This window comes from Limanda limanda, chromosome 5 (genome assembly GCF_963576545.1).
Source record: "Limanda limanda chromosome 5, fLimLim1.1, whole genome shotgun sequence".
Taxonomy (NCBI): domain Eukaryota; kingdom Metazoa; phylum Chordata; class Actinopteri; order Pleuronectiformes; family Pleuronectidae; genus Limanda; species Limanda limanda.
Window position 1 is genome coordinate 24133506 of NC_083640.1, and position 19260 is coordinate 24152765.

The following is a 19260-nucleotide window of genomic DNA, read 5'->3' on the forward strand; positions in this document are numbered from 1 at the left end:
CTTCTCTTCTATCAGGTTTCACACTAACACTCTACCTCTCTGTGCTCTCTCTCCTGCTGTTCTGTAAATCTGTGACAAGAATGTAAGTGAAGGATTCTTCAGTCAGAACGTTCCCGTGTTGTGTGAAAGTCACTTGTGCCCAGCGGCTGCTCTGGTTTCTGTCTTATTTCGGCGAATATCCAAAAACATGAGATTCAACAAATCATTCCTCTGCAGTTTCCTGTGTCTGTTCCTCTGAGACTCTGTAACACTTATCTTACTACAAAATAAATGTCAGACTTGTGATAAAAGAAATGCACGTGTAAGAACTTTTTGTTGTGAAACTTTGACACATTTTTTAAACAAAATGAGGTAGAAATATAACTTTTTTTGTATTTATGTTGCACAGCGACATTGATTAAAATCCACTGAGCCAAACATCATTTAAAAAATATTGTAATTTTACACCAATGGTTACTGACGATGTGATCATGTGTAGCAATCAAGTATAGAATTCCTATGCAACAGTTAATAAACACATTATATTACAAAGCTTGATTTGACCACGACGCTAAAAGGAAAGTCATAAAGTACATAAAGGACGTAAAGGACACAGTCTGTGGAAAGATTAAATGATCAAATGTGAAAGTGTCTGTTCTCTGTTCAGTCCCTCATTGAGTCCCGGGTTGGGACGGTGCATGTCAGTGTGACGGGTGGGAGCCGGACAGGCGGTCGTACGGCATCGCCAGACCGATGTTGTAGTTGTAGCCGTCGGATTGGTTGTAGTCGGACCTGCAGATGGGCAGGATGTGGTCCTGGGACAGAGCGTCCTCCGAGAAGTCAAAGTGGCAGATGACGCCCCGGTGTCTAAAGCATGAAAGAAAGAAACAACATGAACACCTTCCTCCTTTTTGAATAACTTGGCAAAAGACTTTGGGCTTTTTAACTTTGCAGAACTTTTACATACACAACAAACCTATAAAACAAACTAGAGGAAAGCTCACTAACCTCTAAAGCTCACTAATTGAAACATTGTACAGCATTTGCTTAATATATAGAAGAAATTAAGTGTACAGTTTTGCAAACGTGAAATAAACAAGATATATCATTAGTGAGCGTTAGAGGAGCTACTGGGTGGATTTTATCACCTCCTTAAAGAACCAAACGTCCTGTTTCTGGTCTTTATGCTAATCATAGCTACATATTAAATACAGAAATTAGAATGTTACCAGTTCTCTTTCTGTTTTATGAGTTCAGAGACACTGACTATTTCCGACTCAAGGAGTTTTTATAATCTTGTGGGAGATGTGAGGTGGATGGAGAGAAGAGATCCAGGCTCAGAAGAGAATCAGAAGAAAAGAAGAAGAGTGTGGGAGTGAGATCAGTGACCTGCGGTGAGCTGTGAGGTCATCGTCGGTGATGCAGGCCCCCCGCGGTGACTTGTCGTCTGGGATGTTGGCCGTTACCAGGGTGCTGGTGTTGAAGCGTACATGCCTGACAGGATGCCTGCAGGACGCAAAACAACACAATCAGGACACACACAGCCATCACATCACTGCTTTTTACACAATAAATAATAATAAACCGTTTCTTGAGTTCACACTTTTTATTATAGGATCATGTGGTTGTGGTAATAAATAGTTTTTCCAACTGTGACCTACATGAAAGCTGAGTTTCTTAACATGAATCACTTGTGCGATGCCATAAAATAAACAAATCATTCACCTGAGATCTTAAAAGTGGCAATAAAAGACAATAAGAACGAAACAGCTACAGAAGCAGATCTGTTAGATCAGCCGTCTTTTCTCTCCTCTCACCGGTTGTGCGTCTCCCACAGCTTCGCTCCCATCCTCAGCTCCCACACACAAACCAGTCCCTCGCCTCCGCCACTCACGATCTTCCAGTCGTCCGCCTGCACCGAGGTCACGCCCAGGTGGTGGGCGTACAGGGACGCCACGGAGGAGTCGCCGGCTCGCAGGTCAAAGACCCTCACCCTGAAAGACGGCACAGGACAACACGTGTTTCTTATTTTTGTGTTCTAGTTGTTGTCATTGGCAGCTTTTTGATAATAACATGATAATTTAACACCAAGTGGTTTTCAGAGTGAGTCACAGTGAAGACAACAGATGAATAAGAAGTGAAGGGAGGACAATAGTATCAGTCATCTCCAGTGAAGCGTGGTCATTTTGGGTTTCGCTTCCTGCCAACAGAGGCGGAGATCTCATACCAAGACTGCACCGGAGAGGACAGTTTGTCAAAGAGTGCATTCATGTATAGACAAAAGGACACTATTCCTACTTTGAGAAGAATACAGCACGAGAACTTTTCAACATCCAGCCGAGAGCCCGAAGACAAATAAAGGCTGAAGCAGATGTGTCAGTGCAGAGTTCCTGCTCTATTTACCCTGAACATCATTTCTCTGAGCTAAGTTTACAAAAACACGCACAATAAACTTGTACAAATATTTACAAGATATAAAGTATGGCACCAAAGACTATATCTTTGTTGATTCATTTTGATTTAATGTAATTTTGTCTATAAGTATTGAAGTAAATATTCAGATTTAGATATTAGTTTTTCATTCTTTACCGGAAACAATTCATAAGTTGTGCTTTTAGATGCTTTAAATGCTATTCTATGATTACTCTGATTACTCTACTTAATTAGTTATTGTGTTAGAAGTTATTGTATAAAATGCAATGAAAGCAGGTTTTTTTCTCGTCAGGCTCCATGAGCAACACGAGCCCAGGGGAGCTTGAGCTCCATCTGTTGTAATTGTGGCTTTATTGCAGCAGAGAGGATCCAGGACATGACTCAGTCCAGGATCAGCCCTCTTCCAAGACCTCATTAGCATAATCCAATTCACTCCGGGGACTCACACAGATTTCATTTCCGCCTCCAATTAAAAAAAAGAAGAAGAATCCCAGTTAAATGGCTAAATGGGCACCGTGGACTTGTTGTGTGCAGTTTGTGTGTTTAGAGGCTTTATGTGATGGAGGCACACATTTCAACAATGAGGACTGGACATTTCTGGCAGACCCAGTGGAACCATGAATCTAATCCTGGAGCCACTGGGTCATCGGTGAGCTGTCGGTGTCTGGACTCCTGTTCATTACTCAGAAGATCTGCGTGAGAAGAGAAGAGTGGAAGACACTCATCTAACTCCTGAACAGTTTCCTGCAGACGGACGAGATGGTTATCATCATACACTGAGGATTATGTTTGAGAATCGCTGTTCGTCTCTCTGTGTGGAAATAGACTGTCAGTCTGTCCAGGACGAACCCGCCTCTCGCACAATGTCAGCTGGGATTGGCTCCAGCCGCCGACCCTCAAGGGATTGGAGGGATAAGATAGGATAGGATGGATGTTTGATGGTGAATCCACTCCTACACTCAAACAGATCACCTTCCAAATGATTACACGTCTCGGGTGTTGAAATGAACAATGACAGCTTTGTCCGAACTGTGTTTCTGGTTTTATGCTCTACAGACACTGCAGTTACATCAACATGTATCCTGCAATCTACGATCTGGAGAAGATCAAGTCAAGAATGAACCAAATTCAACGACAGCCCGACTGACAATGTTGAAGATTAAAATAGATCTGATACATTAACATCTGGAAGCTTACTTCTACATTCATATTCTTGTAATTGCAGCTTTCAACCAGCAGGGGATGTCATCAGGTGGTGTCCAACCTTCGTCTGGCATTTTAAAGTTGTATTGAGACATGTGAACAGCTCGTGTTGGCCGAATAAATCAGTCAAGATCAAGTTTTAATCTAAGATAGACGTGGACAAATTAAAGTGTTGACCCTTGAGGGCAGTAAATGAAAAATAAATCAGTCTGGACCAATGTGCTAGACGACCTTGCAATCCACAGTCAAGCCGCCAGCATCACATCGAAGACGAGTCAAAGATGTAAGGAAACTGGTCCCACAGCTGGACCCAAGACGTGCAGTCCTGCATTATGATCAGTGAGCGACAGCCACAGGTATAATTAACTTATTAATTTCCCCTTCTCTCCTACTTGAATCCAAACTCGCTCTCTGAACACATCTTTCCCGTCCGTGCAGATCTGGCTTTGTTCCAGCCGTTATCAGGACCCGTTGTTTGCTCCCAGGAGCTCAACACAAAAAAACAACAGAGGGACAAAACTCATTTGGACAAAAAGAAGGACTGTATTAAGCTCTGGCCTGAAGCCACAGTGTTGAAGCTCGCCCACTGTCCCTCAGTAGCAGCGATTTCCATTTGTCCTCGGCTGTGCTCTGCATCAGCCGGGGCCAAAGTGGAAGAGCCAAGCTGAGGGTGTGTGTGTGTGTGTGTGTGTGTCTCTCTCTCTGAACAAAGCTACACATCTCTCAGAAAGAAAGCAACAAAAAAAAAAACACAAAAGCATAAAGCAGTTGGACAAACACTCAACCGATGCTCTGGCCAGAAAACAAACCATTTGAATTCTTCATTCAAAACGCTGCCGTTCAATTATTTCTTCTTGAATCAAAACAATGTCGAACATTTCCTTTTGGCATCACAGAGCATCTTTAACCAAGCATGGTTTTGTCTTCGCATGGTTGCTAAGTAGAAAGAACGGGGGGAAAAAACAGAAACTAACAAAATAATGTGCTCTGTCTTTCGCTTTACGCCAACTACTTAACAGCCAGATGGATTCGGTGTTGAATAGACACAGCGGGGGGGGGGGGGGGCTTCGGACGAGGACGTGCCAGGGATTTTTTCCTCTCCTGCCAGCTCATGCTCTGCCGCTCCCGCTAACAAGGGCAGAATAGATGAGAATGGGTCCTTTGTGCGCCTTCTCCTCATCTGGAGAGGCAGGTTAGCGACGTGGCGAGTGCGTGCACACGCGCATGGACACGCGTGTGCTGTCGGATTGGATCGAGATGGACAGATTTCCTTCTTCTAAAGCATTCCAGGTAACAAAGGCAAAATTTCCATTCAATAGCAAAACGCAGCACATCGGAGTATTTCAAAGCCTCTTCTCTTTCCTTTTTGAGTTATTCAAAGCTTTGTTTTCCAAGGCAACACAGACAGAGACGTGTGAATAATGCACCAAAGCATTTACTTCTCACACATTTAGAAACACCTGTTTTTCCGCTGCAAGTAGCCGCAGCTTCCCGCTTCAGGTGTCACTGTGAGAAAACTATTACCAGCTTGAGTTCCTGGCTCAGATTCAGCCATTCGTGATGAGTATTATGGTTATTGGGAGATTCAGCCCATGTGCACGATCCATGTGTTTTGTCCATCTGTGTCTGAGAGCGTCTCACCTCCTGTCCTTGTTTCCACACACCAGCAGGTGAGGAGCGGAGTCCCTCAGGTTGATGCAGGTGAAGTCTCCCGTCGAGCTGCCCACGCACCCGGCGGATTTGCCCGTCTCCAGGCTGTAGATGTGGATCTGAGACGAGAGAACACACGAGAAAGGAGATTTAAAGTTTTTCTTGGCCCATACCCCATCCTTCCACCAAGTTATGTGTACAAAACTTCTGTAGGTTTTGCAAAATCCTGCTGACGAACAAACAAACCAAATTAACCCAAGTAAGGTTTCTGTTGAACTTCAAAGAACTAAATATAAACAAACTAGAACGACACCCAGGAGAGCTCACACCTCCGCTAAGGCTGGTTTAGTATAATTTTTGCATAATCCTGGTTGAAATACAAACCAACAAACAGGACCAACCTAATTCACAAAGGCCATAACCACTTTAACTTTATAACTCTTGATAATTTCTCTACCCTAAATTTAAAGATCATGAAAAAAAAGGGCAACAAATCTACAACATTCATCAAACCTGGACATAAAAACACTCAAATTAAAGCTGAAAGTAAAAAGTTTGACACTATGGCACAAAACAAATCTCTGCTCAGTGTTGTAATTTATTTTCAGATAACATCCCTTAAATCCTTTTTTTCCATTTTAATTACAGCTGCTCACTTTAGCATTAGGTCCATCATCTGCTAAATGCTGGATCACATCAGAAGCAACCGGCCGCAGCAGTGGTTTAGAATATGATCTTGTATTAAATCAGACAATTGGACATTTTCCTTTGTCTTTTAGTTTCCTCCTGAACTAAATACCAAATTCCTACCTGCTTATTCTTTGTAGCTGCACAATACGACACTACACACTGAGAAAGAAGGGATGATACTGGATACAAGCCAATAATTAATCATTAAACACTCCAATATAATTCCTTGAAGTGATACCTTGCCAGTTAATGAAATGCACAGCAACTCTTAAACATTTAAGCTTCAGTGAGGAGGGGGTTCAACAGAAGGGCAAACTTCAGCTCCAGTCAGAGGTGCACATCAGCTCCTCCGGCTCCACGACTGCACAGAAACTTTCTTCTCCGCAAGTTACAATGATGTCATCTGGAGCCGGCCTAATTGGTCAATTAGCGGCTGGTGTTTTCTCTTCCAAACGAGACAGAGACAAACAGGATGGCCGCCAGGCAAACAAAAAATCGTCTTTGAATAATTAAAACCATAAAGAAATTGAAAGGAGGGAGGGAGGGAGAAGGTGGGAGACAGAAAGTGAGAGAGTGAGAGATAAAGACACGTGAAGGAAGAGGAAAGACGAGGCATGATGTCAGCCTTGAGGAGCTGCCAGCAGTTTGTATCTGTCCCTTATTTGGGCCAAGCGGAGCTTTAATTGTTTACCACCCTGGGGCAAAGCCCAAATCACACCGGACTTTGAAATGACAGCTTGATAGGATTTGGACGGAGGAGAAGTGGATGAGGGGGGGGGCTGCCGTTGTCAATGAATCATTATTTCATATTAAATATCTGCCCACTTTGCCGACTGAAACGAATTAACGTCACTGAGGGAATCAAAAGATTTGTTTTGTTGTAATATTGGCTGCAGCAGAATATTTCTGATGAAGACTCATCACGAGTTACGTTAATGCGTTCGCTGGAGGCTCAGTGAGGATCTGACACAAAGGGAACTCTAATGGTGGCTTGTGCCGGGAGGTTAATGGAATTACTCTCTTTGCTGTTTAAAGAGGAAAGTCTTTCATGCTGCCGCTGCCTGAGCACATTTGGCCAAAGAGTAGAATTTGACTTGGCTTTTAATCAGGGTTTCTGCAGGTTTAAGTAAAATTTACGACTTTAAGATCATAATGAGTTAATTTAAGACGCATGTCAAATACAACAGATATGAAGGGATATCGGACATATCTTCTAACATCGATAACTAACTAAAAGACCTAGTACATCATGTTTGAACACATTTAAGACTTTTTTAACCCTATAATTCTTCTTAAATGTCCTATCATATTCATAGACCAAGAATGGAAAAACCAAGTTAGCCATTGAGGGCCAACCAACAGTTTGAGGTAAAACCTGCAGACTGTTTACTCTCCATGGAACAAACACCCATCTAAGCAAACATGGAGTCAGAACAACATTTGCTTCAGAGACCATGTGGACAAACGGAGATTACAACGTTGGACCAAACACACAACAACAGGCAGGTTTGTGGCGTCTTGTCTTTTGTTTTTTTGCAGCACGTCTCACAGGACTGAGAAGTGAGAATTTAGGAACCTGTTTTTCTCGGCTGCTTATCTGAAAACTCTGGATGTTACTGTTGTTTGTATAGAATCAAAATATACTCTACTAACGGCGCGTATCAACGACATCCACCTGTAGACCCAGAGTTCATCATAATATCCTCACACACCATCTCTGCTGTGCTACTGAGTTGACATCAGTCTGTCCAGACACACAGCTGCAGTATAGCACATATTCATATACTGTACATCCAACCATTCATCCATCATGCAGCCCTCTGTGGCCGATCCACTACAGCGCACGGACAGTTCGACAGTGGAGACGCCAGCTCAGGCTGAATGGCCAGACACGAGCTGGGTGGATGCCTGGGCGCCGCCGGTCCACTGGCAAAGAACGAGGCGGGTAGTAATGAGGATCTGGAGACTGGCTTCAACCACACACACACACACAAACAAACAGACACACGCACATACACACCCACACACACACTCACTCTGCTTCTCCAAAACAAAGCTGCAGCAGAATCAGCGAGAACCAACGGGTCTGAGTCAAGAAAAAACTCGACAATGTGGTCGAGTTCATCCGAGTCAAAATGCTGGAAATGGAAAATAAATCACTTCATAGGAGAAGAGGGAAGGTGTGAGATGATGTCACCTTCAAACATTCTGACAGATTTTAATGGAGCATATGTTTTCTTTCTAAAGGCTGCGTCTGGCATCGCTGTTCATTTCACGTTTTCAGAGAAAGAAATCGCTGTTTGAAGTGTGACAACAGTGACAGACAGGTTAATTAAATCTGGAAAGTATATTAATTAGTAAGAGACACATGCTAATCTCATATCATTGATATGAGAGTTTGGGTTCACTTCACCATGGAAACAATGAAGTTTGAAAGACAAGAAACTGAATCAAGCAACTGCTGCCATAGGTAGGAAAAACTAAACTAAAAGAACGCCCAGAAAGAAAAAATACAAACAACAACATTGGGATTAAACTTCCTTTGGATGAAAGTTTAACTGAGGTTATTGTTATTAAATCTGTTCATTATCTTTAATCCATTTATCTCTATTTCATCTATAAAAAAATGGACTTGAGACATTTTTACTTGCTTACTAAATTATTCACCAAATAATTATATACCAAATATTAAATAAAAAATAGTTTGAGTAATAAATTCACATCTGCATACGAAGTCCAGTAAAACAATATAGTTGGTATAATTTAACTTGACTAACTTAATATTTATCATGTGAAAAATGTACATATATTTATGTATCTATTCATTTAGCTTCATCTTGTTTCTGCCTTGTTACACCAGTGATTACACTAATATCTTTGTTTAGTGGAACCATTATCTCTCTCAGTGCTACTCTCCCATCTGGCCACCGTGTGGAGCTTTGGATCTGCGTTTGCTGCAGCAGAATATATTTTTCAATAGGAGTGATGTCAGCGCAGCAGCTTGGCCAAAGACCTGTCAATCAAAAACACAGTTTGCTGCTCACACCTAAAAGGCCACATCGTTGCAAAGCTCTCCAGTCGCTGCACAAACTATAAACTGAGGAAATAGTGTAAGAGGAAAATATCTTTGGATACGTTTTGACGCAGCTGATTCAGCATTTTAACAATAACAACAAATAACTTGATGAAGAGTAATAAGTTCTAAATATTTGCTTCACGATCCCAACAGCACCCTCTGTCTCAGGGCTCCTTGTTCTTTCTAAGTAAAGCCTCGAGAGTCAATTAGCTGCACAGGGTCCTTGGAAACACAACGTTATTAGAAACAAACAGATGCAGCTCAGGGAACGAGACTTTATTAAAGGACACTTCAAGGTTGTAGTAATTAGGAGCAGGGCCCAAGGTGAACCTGTTGCTATTTAAACTGGCTTCATCTGCTATAAACAACCCCCCCGCAGGTACATCCCAGTCATTTCTAATGGGAGCCCAGGGGTCTAAAGGGGGCACGGAGTAATAGTGACTGAGTGCCAAGAGACTCAGTTTACATTTACACACAGGAGATGTTTTCAAGAAACTATCTCTTTGTTTTTGCTGCTTCCAAAATTCAAATCAGATGAAACTTTTAAACGATTACAGCTCCTTCACTTCCATTAACACACAAACACTAGATGATTATTTCATAATATGAGAGTGCTGTTCACAATGAAGCAGATAATCATCGTCACAGTGTTTGTGAACCGGAGGCAGCTTTTAGTTCAATTAACACTCAAATGAGACACACGTTTGTTTTCTGCCTTCTGTGAAGCTCAGTACATCTGTGATCTCTTCTTATTCTTAAGGGGTCAGGAGGGAGAAGGGGGGGGGGTTGGTACAGCCTGTCCATCACAGCGCCAGCATACAGGGACACACTCACACCTACAGTCAGTTTAGAGTCACCAATTAACCTCCATCTGTCTGTGGGCTGTGGGAGGAAGCAGGAGGAACCCACACAGACACATGGAGAACATGCAAACCCCTCCTCACAGAAAGAACTCGGGCGAGCCAGGATTTGAACCATTAACCTTCTTGCTGTGAAATGACAGAGCCAACCACTGAACCACCATGCCGGCCATGTCGCTGGATATTGATTATATGTTTTAAATGTATTTATAAAATCTATATTACAAGTTTCTATTTGTTAATATAATACTAACAAGTGTCGAACGTATTGAATTAGTTTTATGCTACCAGCCATGAGAATCTGAGAATATGTTTTATGTGTTTTTAGCTAAATTTGATGAAAAAATCTGTATATTTCAAAATTATAACACAATTTCAGTATTTACCGACAACATAACATTTTTGCTTGGGTTGTATAGATTATAGAATCATGAAGAATTTGAAGATAACATCAAAATAAGCAAAAATACCATTGTAGGCACTGACAGACTATTTCTGTTGCAGAGTTTAAAATAGTTAAAATGTTGTAGCACATTATGCAAGAACAAGCAATCAATCAATATCTCGCTGTTTCCACCCACTGAACTTACCTTGTTGCCTCCGTCGTGCATTGACCAGCCTGAGCGCTTCACCCCGAGAGCAACATGGGAGTCGGAGGCGTCCAGACACGTGACAGGATGTCCATAGACCGAGTGGAGCGTCCGCGGCTTTTCGTCTCGTGGGTCGAGCAGGTGCACAGAGTCTCCTGCTGCCAGAGCTGCCAGCGGGCTCAGGTGAACCCGGCCTGGCACCATGACCAGGCTGTCTACCTGCCACACACACACACAATGGACAAACAGTTTACATATATCATGCTGCAGTAACACGTAAATATACATACAACACTTTCACTCAATTTCACTCTTTTTATGCATATGTGGCGTGACCTGAAATCGAAATAAATGAAGTCAAATATCTATTATACATTTTTTACTTTTCTACAATGAACAGTAACTGCCACGGTTTTCACAATTTCCACAATCCCAAGGGGACGTCTTTCAATATTTTGTCCAAATATCAGAGTATATTTCATTTACTGTTAAATAAATATATATTTTTTTTTTAACCAGACAAGCAGAAAAACCACATATTTAACAAAAAATATATATAAGTAAATAACTAAAAGTCAGCTCTGGTCAAATAAATATTTAATCATTTTTACATTCCCACAATATCCCTCCAGAAAATGTAAAGCCATAACATCTGGAACCAGTCGAGGTTGTTTAATGCTTCTTTCATTATTTCTCACATAAACCGAGACATTTCCAGATAAAAGTCACAAGAAGAAAACGTGTGAATCACAACCTATTAATTAAAACAATAACACATCAGTATGGATTTATTCAGACGCAGGAGGAATTCATCTGTGTGACTCACAGGGTTCGGGAGCCGGGTCCGGCAGAGAGTCCTCCAGTAGCCGTGATCGTCTGCGCAGTCAAGCCGAACATCCGGCCCGGCTGCGGAGCCCAGCACGGGGCCGTCTGGGCTCAGGGCCAGAGCCTGGATCCTCCCTGGGATCTGGTAGTGGTGGATGGGCTCCCCGCCTGTCTCCGTGCTCCACAGGTCCACACAGCCTTGGACCCAGGACAGGGAAATACATTTTACACCTTTTCTGTTCAAAGTTAATGCCGTTGTGTTTTCAGATTTGTTGTGATTTGGACTTCAGGGCCACCGTTCACTTGTGACGTCTTTCTATCACCAGGGAGCATCTTTTATTTGCATAAACACACACACTCACACTCTCACCATCTTCATAAGCTGCAGCAGCCACTGTGCTGTTGACTTGGACGAGGAGAACATGAGGTCTGGGCTCGGTGTTCGCTGACAGGCTGTTGGGCTTCAGGTACGAGGCGTTAGAGTCCCAGTGCAGCGTGTCCCACAGCCGCACGTCACCTGACGTGTACCTGAGAAACACACAAGAACACTGAGTCACACTCAACACATCCTCTAACCACGGAATAATTTCCCGTCTCACACCTTCAGCCTCTACTCACGTAGACTTCTTTTTTTGCAATTGATAAGGTTTAACCTTTAAATTATGTAAGCTACATATATTTTAACAGATTTTCTGGAGTGGTGTCAATAGATTCTCTCGTAAATACGTTCAGCACAAGGTTACACAACGTGTTAACTCACATACTGGCAGTATTTGTCAAACTTTACACACAACAATTAAAATCTGGACGTTTAAGTCCATCAGTCAATTAGCAGAATATTAGAGGCAGACTGTTTTGATTATCTATTCATTGTTTAAATACATTTTTACGCTCAAAAAAAGCCTTTTCTTTCTCCAGCTTCTGCCAATGTGAGGATTTGCTATTTACAAGATATTTGAGGGGATCATCTTACACTCTGGAAAACGGTGATGGGCATTTTCTGACATTTTAGAGACAAAGCAAATAAAGGATGAATAATCAGTAATAAATAATCAGATTAGTAATAATGAGAGTACTTGAATACCTGATAGATAAAGCTAAAACCAACTGAGCCTTTCAAAAGCCTTTCATCGCTTCCTCTACTTCCTGTAACATGGACTTAAAGTTTCTTTGACTAGTAAACTTCACTGAATGTTCCACAGAACGAGACTTTTCGGAGCCTGAAGGCAAAGCAACAGATTTCTTTCAAAGTCCAACGTCTGATCCAAAGTGTGAAGAGCAGAGGTCAACAGAGGTCGCCCAGCTCCTTAGTTACAGACAGAACTTACTGTGCTATCGTTTTATTGATTATAAAATACTGCACAAAGTCAGAAGTCAAGTCTGATCCAGCTTCAGTTCTTCAACACGCTACCCTGTGACCTTCTGCTCTTCTCCCCCAGCCTCACTTCACTTCATCCTCTCTGTTGGCGATCAAAACGCCGTCTTTATCTCGCTTCCACAAGTAACAACAGTCACCCCGTGCCCCCCCGACGGGTTCCTGTTCCATTCTGTTCTCGACCGCCCCCCCGCCCTCACCTCCTTCGCTCTCAAACAGATTCAATGAGCTCTCGCTGTGGGAGACGACAAACTGCCAGCGTTACCACCTCCACAGATACCATCAGGCCTGAGCAAGTATCCGCCTCGCAGCCAGAGTGTGTGACACAGTGACAGAGTGTGACAGAGGGTGTACATGTGTGCGCCTGTATGTGTGTGTGTATGGGTGTGTGTGTGTGCGTGTGATTGGCATCTCAGAATGCGACAGGAAGTAAACAATAGGAATACACACTCTCACTTAATTAGAGCATCACCTCAATGCCAATTATCAACAGGATGATGATGCTGCATCCAAGAAATGTGTCAAAACTTTAACGTGAAGAAAAAAAGTGCACGAATAAAAGCAAACTTTGTGCGACTTCTTATAATAAATGAATAATTGTCTCCTGTTGCCTCTTAAATGCCAAATCTCATTCTACCGATTATATAACAAGATTTTCTGAACACAATTGAATCATTCTTGATTACCTGCTATTGATTATTTTGTAGTTAAACAGATTCCACTAACTTCACTGAGATAAATGACCCTTAAAGTAAAAAATAATGGGAAAAGTATTGATGTTGTGAATTTGTTAATAGCTACGACATAAAGAAAGGAACTTTAAAGCACTTTTAGCAAAATTTTGTGTGTAGACTGTTTTCTGTACAGTGTGTCCTACATCTGCCAACGTGAACAAGATGCAAACAATCTCCAATGAGACAAAGCAAAGACTGATGGGAATCTAATCACATGACTCCCTGGAGATGAGGCCCGTCTCCTGGTGGGACGTCTGCTGGGCTCCTGAGGGCCTCACTCAATCTATCACTGTCTCAGCTCCCAGGTTGGGTTTAGTTTAGCTGCTGTTCAAACAGTCTTCACTCAAATTACTACAACCATTAGTAGGAGTGAAACAAATACTCAAAAGGTGACTTCATACATAAACAGCTGAAACCGAAATCACAATATGAAGTAAATCTGATCAGCAATGACTCAAACTGATAATTTTTTCATAGATAAAATAATCTTATCAGTTTAAATGTGACATCATTTTAATTTTATGAACAGTCATTAAACTGAAGATTTATAGACTCTGGTTATTTACATACTTACATTTATACGACTATATAAAGAGTGACTAACGAGGCAGATGTCAGAGGAGACCTGTGCGTTTTTTTAATTCCATAAAAACTCACCCGGCGAAGACAAAGTTGTCACAGGAGCTGACGTCACACAGCACCTTGCCCAGCTCGAACTGCAACTGGCTAATGGATCCCACTCGATTCTGCAAAAGAAATATATGATGATATTGGAATTCGAACACATCACTGTTGCCATTGTGTTAAAATCCCTATTTGACTGCTGCTTATTGTACAATACAGTAAACAGCCACAGATCACAGTCAAACAGCACGGAGCACAATGTTCTGTAAACGTGTGATGTGATGTAAACTGTGCACTAATTGTCCCGGACAAACATCTGGAGAAGTGTTGTATTTGGGTAATGAAGTGGCAGATTCACTGGAGTAGAAGACCTCGGGCTCACCTTCCAGTTGGAGCGCACGGTTTTGGCCGAGTTCCTGCAGTCTCGCAGTGTGCTCTTCCAGCAGGGGGAGTCGGACACGCTGGCGTCCTGATGGTAGCCCGCCCCCGTGCACATCCTGAACCACAGAACGCCGTCCTCGGCAAGGACTCTCCACGCCCTGCTCACCTGGGAGGAGGTTTGGGCAGAGGGACAGGGGATGAATCAGCATACATTACATGCTTGCGTCACTTAATTGGTTTGTGCTTAACGAGACCGTCCAGCTGCCAAATGGATTTCGTGCACTTCGCGCTAGGGATCGGCTGCACCAAATTTAATTTACTAATCTATACCAAATTAAGTCACATACGGTTTTTAAAAAGCCCTAAGCAATCCTGCATAATTGGGAAAGTGCAAGTTTACAGAAATGTAAAGACTACACGAGAACCCAGAGAAAAGACATCAGAAAGTAGCACAAATTGTAATGAGTTTACAGAATCGAAGGGTAAACATTTAGTATGAAGATTCAGTATTAAGCAGTTGCTATACAATTTGTATTTAGTGTGAGACTCGTGCCCCTCAGTTGCAGAAACTTCTTTCTATATTTTTTTTTGTTTTTAAGTTTAGGCCATATACACCAATCCACAATCTCCTTGGGGACAGACCCCTTATCCTGTTTTCAAATCTCACATATAGAAACATTTTTATGTGATCAACTTTATTCATATAAAACACCTTTTCAAAACTGTGGACAGTTGTCCAGTTATTATCTTTACAGCAGCTTGGTCGAAATAAGAAATTCTGGTTTGTTATAAGTATTGTATTAGAGGAAAAAACTTTCAAAAATAATGGCGTGAAGAATCCAGGTCCAGACCCTCAAAGTGGTTTGAAAAATGCAAAAGGCCTTTAGATAATTTGCTTGAAGCATTAAAATACACTGATGTGTATCAGCTTCTGCCTTCATCAGGGTGTCCTGACACACAGAGAGAAAAAGAATCGATAATAGAGTTATTATTCCTTTCCATGAGCACCAGTGGTTTGAGGGACACCAGCAGCGCTCCTGCCACCTCTCTCTTTATTATTATTATGATTATTATTGTTATTATAGCAGCTTACCTGTGCACATCGGCCCAGCTCAGTACAGTTCAGATACTGGAAGATCTTTGAAGCTAATTCATACGGCAACTCGACATCAAAGAAGGGAATGTCATCCACTTCATTCTGCAAAGGAAAGAAATCCATCGTACTCAGCGGATTCTGGTCAACCATCGTCATCTTCATCACCTCACTATTATCATCATCACCCTAATCCTCACTATCATCGTAATCTTCATCATCAACATCATACCGATCACCATCATTATCACAATCATCCTCATCCTCGTTATCATCATCCTCATCATCAATAGCATCCCCATCACCTCACTATTATCATCATCCCTATCATCCCCATCACCCTCATTATCATCGGAATCTTCATCATCAACACCATACCGATCACTATCATCCCCATCACCCTCACTATCATCTTCATCCTCATCATTATCATCCATAACTCCTCATCCTCCTCCTCTTCATCGTACCAGGTCCTGAATGAGTTGATCCACCAGCTCTTTCTTCACCTTCCTTTGAGGCTGTTGCTGTTGTTTCGGGGCCGGGCTGCAGAACCCGCTCCTGCTGTGAAACTGTCTTTTCCTCCGTGTCCTGTCCTCCTCGATCCTGTGCAGCAGAGGACCGGTCCTCCCGCCCAGCAAACCCCGAGCAATGGATACATACTCCGGCTGCTCCTGTGACCCTGCCGCCGCTTCTCCTCCTCCTCCAGCCGTGCCCCCTTCATCCTCCTCGGTGCAGACCTCTTCCTCAGGACCACAGGCCTTGTTGAGGTTTTTTAAATCTTCAAAATACCTGTTTTTCGAGTCCCTGTGTCCTGACTGAGCTGGGACATCACCAACAGGTCGCTGCTCCCCTGTTTGACTCGTTAGCTCTTGTTTCCAACTCTCCCTGAACTCAGCAAGCTCATCCCCAGCCATGTCCTTCATTCCTCGTCAACAAAACATATCGTCACTTTGATATAAATCGTTAAAACGTGATTTATAAGCCACAAATAAAAGCTTAAAGACAAATTCAGCTCGGCCCTGTCGCCAAAACAACATATGTCCGTCTCTATAAACAGTCCGTGAAGCGACAGAGTATTACCAAATTAAAGTTCCGCTCGTTTTTTATTCCGCAGTTTTATTATAGGCTGGACACACACACCGTGTTTTGTAGTGATTTCTATGAATATAAATGAAGATATTTATTTGTTTCATGCATGTGCGTGTATAAGGAGTCAAGTTGGAAAATAATAAATAAATAAATGAGACAAAGAAAAGACACAATGTCCCCGCTCGTAACAAAAGACCCAGATCAGAGCAGATCCAACTGTTAACCATCGCGTGTCTCTTTTGGGAAAAAGATGATGTAAACCCCACATCACGTGACTCTGTCATGAATAATACAGGAGGGAGAGGGGCAGAGAGAGAAGGAGAGAGAGAGGGAGAGAAAGGGAGAGAAAGGGGGGAATGGAAACCCAGTTGAGGTTTTGATGAGAGAGGAGCAGGAGGCTCGATCAGACTGATATTCTGAGAGACAGACAGAGGAGACAGGATGTGCTGGCTGCCCATGGACCAGCCTGTGCTGCTGCCCGGGGACTGCACCTGCAGCGGCCGCGCGCCCACGCCCTGCTCGCTGAGGCAGCTGCTGGCGGCGCGCCTGCGGAGGATCGGGGACCAGCTGGAGAAGGGACGGAAGACCGGGGACAGCGGGGACAGATCCGTGGACAGCTCCGGGGACAGAGCTGGACAAGGCCACATGAGGAGCTTCCTGCGCACGGCCCTGCACCTGACCGTGCTCGTGCTGCTGGTCGCCAGGAGACACCTGTAGAGCGCGAGGCGGCGACAGCAGCAACAGGTGAGCTCAGGCTGTCAGGTCATGTCACATTTTAATAATAATAATAATAATGAAGTGTTTTTTTAATCATTTTGTCTGTATGAGATTCATTTAATACTTAAGTGTAGGATAAAGAAAAATTTAGGGGAATTTGTCAGCTATATAAAAGGTCACCAGTGTTTTTGTCAGGGTTGTTCAGGGGTGTACATTTTGTGATTTTCTAGGTAATTGGATAAACTGCATGAAATATGTAATAATAGTAAAGTAACTCCAAAAATAGTTGTTCTTACATTCAGCACTTTGTGGTTTGGATTTAGTGAAGCTAATGTATTTACATGATTCTTGTTGTTATGGGAATTCAAACCTCACCTATTGGAAGTCGCTTTCGATAAAAGCATCAGCTAAATGATATGAAATGTAATGTGTAGTTTAATAAAAGATTTATATCGTACTAAAAGTTATAAAATACTGGTTGTTGTTATAACAACAGTATAATGCATTAGGGAGAAAACTACATGAATGAAACACAGTTAAAATCAAAAATAATGTGAACAACAGGTACATTTGAAATTGGGTTATTTAACCTGTTTTGGGAATTGGTGTAATTGTTGCCAACTCACAATCATCATCATTATAAAATAATCCATCTACTTTTGACCAAAAAAATAGACCTGTTAGAAACATGTAACATGAAGCACTTTGATGCTTGACAAACAAAAAGAAGTGGCTCAGGTTTGGTTAATTATGCAGATAAAGTGCAGACAAACTAAGTTTTTAATAGTTAATTCACATTTAATGGAATAGTAAATGTTTTCCTGTTCAGTCCTTACTTTGCTTTTATAACTTTACCTTAAAATACCTTATATGTGCATCTGTTTATAACCTTAATGTTATAATTGTGGCCAGGTTTCTGTTGGAAGTATATTTTGCATCATTTTGGTTGAAAGGATGAAACAATTTATTGAAAGATGCCATTTATCCTGTGATAGAAACTATAAGAGGAAGAAGAAGCTGATGTATTTGTTCACACCATCTTAGATGCTTTATGTAAATTAATGTATATTATATATTAAATCTCATATAGATGGTGCCTTTAGGACCATGCACGAGGAGCAGGCTCGCATCATTTGCACTAAAAGCAAAGGGCTGCAGGAGGATGCCGTCCAGGAAGCTGTGCGCAAAGAATGACAAACTGTCGGAGGAGGAAGAGGAGGATGAAGCAGGGTCCGATGATTCAGAGTCCGACATGGAGCATCACGTGTCACGCAGACTTTCTCAGGTCAACTGTGGAGTGGAATCTTACAGGGAGCTGACACACTGAAGCTCTGCAGTCAGCCAGAGAGCTGCGCGTCCTGCCCCCCCCCCCTGCGCCTCTCTCCCATTCTGTCATCCTGCAGGTTACAAAACAGTGATGTAATCCTCCCCTGGTAGAGTGGAGGGAAAAGCTTACTAATAGGTCTGCCTCCCACAGCCGGAGTGCATCCATGACAAAAGGGAACTGATTCAAGTGTATCTACAGCTAAACTGAGTGCAATCCTGAAAATAAAACGCACTGAAATAGACCCGAGCCTCATCATCAGCACTGTACTTTCTACATAAGCTATACTGTAAGTGCAAATAATATGAGAGGATGAATGTTTCTATGGGTGTTTTCTACAGTGTTTACATGATGTTTACACACGTTCTTATTCTGTAGCGTGCTCTGTTGGGGGCCGTGTTGAGTGGCTTTTCTATGATAAAGGACCTGTGCATTGGAAGCTTTACTGTTGATGCTGTTTGTGATTTCCTGGAAATAAGCTTTCTCTGATATGTGTAATGTCTTTTATAAAGTGTGTGTTATTTATACTTTTTAAATATTTCATATGGATTTTTAAGTAGTTGAAGTTAATAAAGATCTTTCTGAAATAAGTTCTCTGCTCGTGTTGTAATAATTGG

General features: G+C 42.3%; 1 protein-coding gene across 1 annotated transcript; it reads right to left on the reverse strand.

Moving 5' to 3' along the window:
• Positions 1–450: 450 nt before the first annotated feature.
• fbxw8 (F-box and WD repeat domain containing 8) lies at positions 451–16542 on the reverse strand. The gene is made up of 11 exons (XM_061071792.1): positions 15981–16542; positions 15514–15618; positions 14422–14586; positions 14073–14161; positions 11677–11834; positions 11308–11504; positions 10482–10700; positions 5257–5384; positions 1797–1973; positions 1369–1485; positions 451–846 (listed from the first exon to the last, which is right to left on the reverse strand). Exons 1-11 carry the CDS (start codon positions 16434–16436, stop codon positions 681–683), a joined length of 1977 nt encoding a protein of 658 aa, XP_060927775.1. The 5' UTR covers positions 16437–16542; the 3' UTR covers positions 451–680.
• Positions 16543–19260: the final 2718 nt, after the last annotated feature.

Excerpts from the sequence above, each read along its gene's own strand:
- fbxw8 (XM_061071792.1), bottom strand. The coding sequence starts at position 16,436 with ATGAAGGACATGGCTGGGGATGAGCTTGCTGAGTTCAGGGAGAGTTGG. Across the intron at positions 11,835-14,072 it reads GACAACTTTGTCTTCGCCGG|GTACACGTCAGGTGACGTGC; the intron begins GTGAGTTTTTAT and ends TGTGTTTCTCAG. Across the intron at positions 1,486-1,796 it reads CTGTGGGAGACGCACAACCG|GCATCCTGTCAGGCATGTAC; the intron begins GTGAGAGGAGAG and ends TGCGTCCTGCAG.